Source organism: Coffea eugenioides, chromosome 8, assembly GCF_003713205.1.
Source record: "Coffea eugenioides isolate CCC68of chromosome 8, Ceug_1.0, whole genome shotgun sequence".
Lineage (NCBI taxonomy): Eukaryota > Viridiplantae > Streptophyta > Magnoliopsida > Gentianales > Rubiaceae > Coffea > Coffea eugenioides.
Window position 1 is genome coordinate 31404780 of NC_040042.1, and position 3550 is coordinate 31408329.

The 3550-nt window shown below is 38.3% G+C and overlaps 1 protein-coding gene across 1 annotated transcript; it reads left to right on the forward strand.

Annotated features, from left to right (window-relative positions):
* The first annotated feature begins 1856 nt into the window (after positions 1–1856).
* On the forward strand, positions 1857–2669 carry LOC113780534. Its single transcript, XM_027326330.1, has one exon. It carries the CDS (start codon positions 1857–1859, stop codon positions 2667–2669), a length of 813 nt encoding a protein of 270 aa, XP_027182131.1.
* The last annotated feature ends 881 nt before the right edge of the window (positions 2670–3550 follow it).

The window sequence follows — 3550 nt, forward strand, 5'->3', positions numbered from 1 at the left end:
AAACACAATTGGACTAGGATTTCAACCAACTACCAGAGACAAGAAAGAAATGTTAGATCGTAAGAGAGCAGAAAAGGAGGGAAGGCAAATGATCAGAAATATCCCACCCTTGTACTGCACTTTTTCCTATCCAGCAGAGGTGATTAGATCTGAAGTGAACCCAATCGAGGAGGTGAATATTGGTTTTTCGAAGCTATTTGTGGGGGTTACTTATGAGGGTGAATCATCAGAGAATCCAAAATTTTCAGAAGTCCCCAAGGAAGCAATGACAAATTGGACTAGTGGTTTTCTTCCCTTCCGAAAGGAATTTCGGTAAATCTAGGGGGTTGCCTTTGGTTGAAAAATTTGGAAGAAACCATATGCATTGTTCATCTTTTGTCTTTCAATTTTATAAATAGCTTTCAATCAAACATCTTTTAATACAAGCTTCATGTTAAATAGCGTCTCTTGGGTTAAGTACCATATTATGACGTTTTGTCTTTTATTTGAAATTCAATGAAATGTACAGTGTTTAATTTCTAAATTATTTTTACTTACGTATTGTTGTATCTATCTCATTTTTCAGATGGCCAAAAATAAAACACATTGACCTTTTGGATATTACTATTCCGGAATTTGATGATTGTAATCTCGATATCTCTCACGAATTTAAAATTTTGGAATAAAAAATTCAAGACGAGAGCGATAACGAGAAAGAATTTGAATTTTTGTTAAAGAATCTTGAACAATATGAAGAGAAAGCCAAGTCGAACTTAGAAGAAACAGAAACCATTAATATTGGCACTGAGACCGAGGTTAAGGAGATAAAAATTAGCATTCACTTGAATAAAAAGTAGAGAAAAGAGATGATTGAATTTTTAACTATGTTTCAAGATGTGTTTGCTTGATCGTATGATGATATGCCTGGAATTTCAACAGACATAGTGGTCCATCGGTTACCAACTGATCCGAATTTTTCGCCAATAAAGCAAAAATCACGCAAATTTGAGCCAGATATGAGTCTCAAAATCAAGGAACAGATCGAGAAGCAGCTCAAAGCCAGAATCATCGTGGTGTCTCATTATCCAATTTGGCTTTCAAACCCCGTACCTGTTCCGAAGAAAAGTGGAGAAGTACGAGTCTGTGTCGATTAGAAGGATCTCAATAAAGCTAGTCTGAAGGATGATTTTTCGTTGCCAAACATTCATATTCTTCTGGACAATACCGCAGGGCATGAAATCGAATCATTCGTTGATTGTTTTGCCGGATACCAACAAATCTTAATGGCAAAAGAGGATAGGGAGAAAACTATTTTTATCACTCCATGGGGAACGTTTTGCTACAGAGTAATGCCATTCGGGTTGAAAAATATTGGAGCCACTTATCAAAGGACCATGACCACCCTGTTCCACGATATGGTTCATAAGGAGATGGAGGTTTACGTGGATGACATCATCATCAAATCCAAGAGAGCGGAGGATCATTTGATTGATTTGAAAAAGTTATTTGAAAGATTGAGAAGATATAATTTGAAATTAAATCTTGCGAAGTGTACATTCGGGGCCCCTGCTGGCAAGTTATTGGGATTTATTGTCAGTAAGAAAGGTATTGAGATAGATCCGACGAAAATTAAAGCCATTCATGAAATGCCAGTGCCAAAAACACCAAAGGGTGTGAAGAGTTTTCTGAGAAAGATTAATTTCATTGGAAGGTTCATTACTCAATTGACTTCTACATGTGAGCCTTTGTTTAAATTATTGAAGAAGAATGTGTCATTGTATTAGAGTGAAGAGTGCCAGCAAGCGTTTGATAAGATCAAGAATTATTTGTTGCACCCCTCGGTTTTAGTGCCACCCAAATCGGGTCGACCGTTGATTATGTACCTATCTGTGCTCGACGAGGCTGTAGGATGTATTTTGGGGCAGCATGATGATTTTAGAAAGAGGGAGCAAGCCATTTATTATCTTAGTAAGAAGTTCACGCCTTACGAGGCAAAGTATTCAGTTCTTGAAAGGAGTTGTTGTACACTGGCTTGGACAGCTCAGAAATTGAGGCATTACTTGCTTAGTCACACCACCTACCTTATCTCTCGTTCAGATCCTTTGAAATACTTATTGGAGAAACTAATGCCGACCGGACGCATGGTCAAATGGCAAATGATCCTTTTTGAATTCGACATCATTTTCACCACACAAAAGGTAATTAAGTGGCAGGCTATAGCAGATCATTTGGCTAAAAATCCACTGGAGGATGACTATCAACCGCTTCACACTTATTTTTCGGATGAGGAGGTTTTGTTTGTTTGTGCAGCAGAGGATATGAATGAGCAATGTTCTGAATGGAGACTATTCTTTGATAGTGCTTCAAATTCTTTTGGAACTGGTATCGGAGCTGTTCTGATATCTCCCGAAGGAAAACATTACCCCGATTCCGCTAAATTGCGATTTTGTTGCACTAATAATATGGCTGAATATGAGACTTGCATTTTTGGACTCAAAATGGCGTTGGAGATGGAGATTAAGGATCTAATTGTGTTCAGCGATTCCGATTTGCATGCATCAAACGCTCAGAGAATGGATTACTCGGGATTCAAAGATCTTACCCTATCATTGCAGTTTACTAGATTTGGCAAACAAATTCAGAAGTTTGGAATTCAGACATATTCCAAGCCCCCGAAATATTTTTGCTGATGGTTTGGCCACTTTATTTTCAATTATTCAACATCCAGATGAGTTGGTGATTGAACCTATCCAAATTCAGTTACAAGAAAAGCCTGCACATTGTTTGGTTATGGAAAAATCTTCTGACGACCGTCCCTAGTATAGCGACATCAAGGAGTTTCTCAAAACGGGGTCTTATCCTCCAAGTGCTGATATGACTGCCAAAAGTTTCTTGCGTAGATTATCATCCAAATTTTTCTTGAATAGAGAGGTGGTCTACAGAAAGACGTCAGATTTGGGCCTTCTGAGATGTGTTGATGAAGATGAAGCCAACTATCTGTTGAAAGAAATGCACAGTGGTGTATGTGGATCACATATGAATGGTCATTTATTAGCAAAGAAAATCATGAGGACCGGATATTTTTGGCTTACTATGGAGCATGATTGTATAGTCTTTGTCAGAAAATGCATTAAATGTCAGTTGCATGGGGATGTTATGCGCACTCCCCCCACAGAATTACACAGTATGATTGCTCCCTGGCCATGTTCGATGTGGGATATGGATGTAAATGGAACCATTGATCCTCCTGCTTCAAACGGGCATCATTTTATTCTAGTGGCAATTGAGTACTTTACTAAATGGGTCAAAACTGAATCTTACAAGTATGTGACTAAAAAGGTAGTGACCGATTTTCTGAGAAAACACATCATTTGTCGTTTTGGAGTGCCGGAAACATTAATCACCGACAATGCAAAGAATCTCAACAATGATATGGCGGATGGATTGTGCGAGCAGTTCAAGATCAAACATCGGAATTCCACCATTTGTAAACCACAGATGAATGGAACTGTGGAGGCCGCGAATAAGAACTTGAAGAAGATAATCCGTAAAATGACCGAAAGACATCGTG

Bases quoted from the DNA above. Each gene is read 5' to 3' on its own strand.
- LOC113780534 (XM_027326330.1), top strand. From the start codon at position 1,857: ATGTACCTATCTGTGCTCGACGAGGCTGTAGGATGTATTTTGGGGCAG.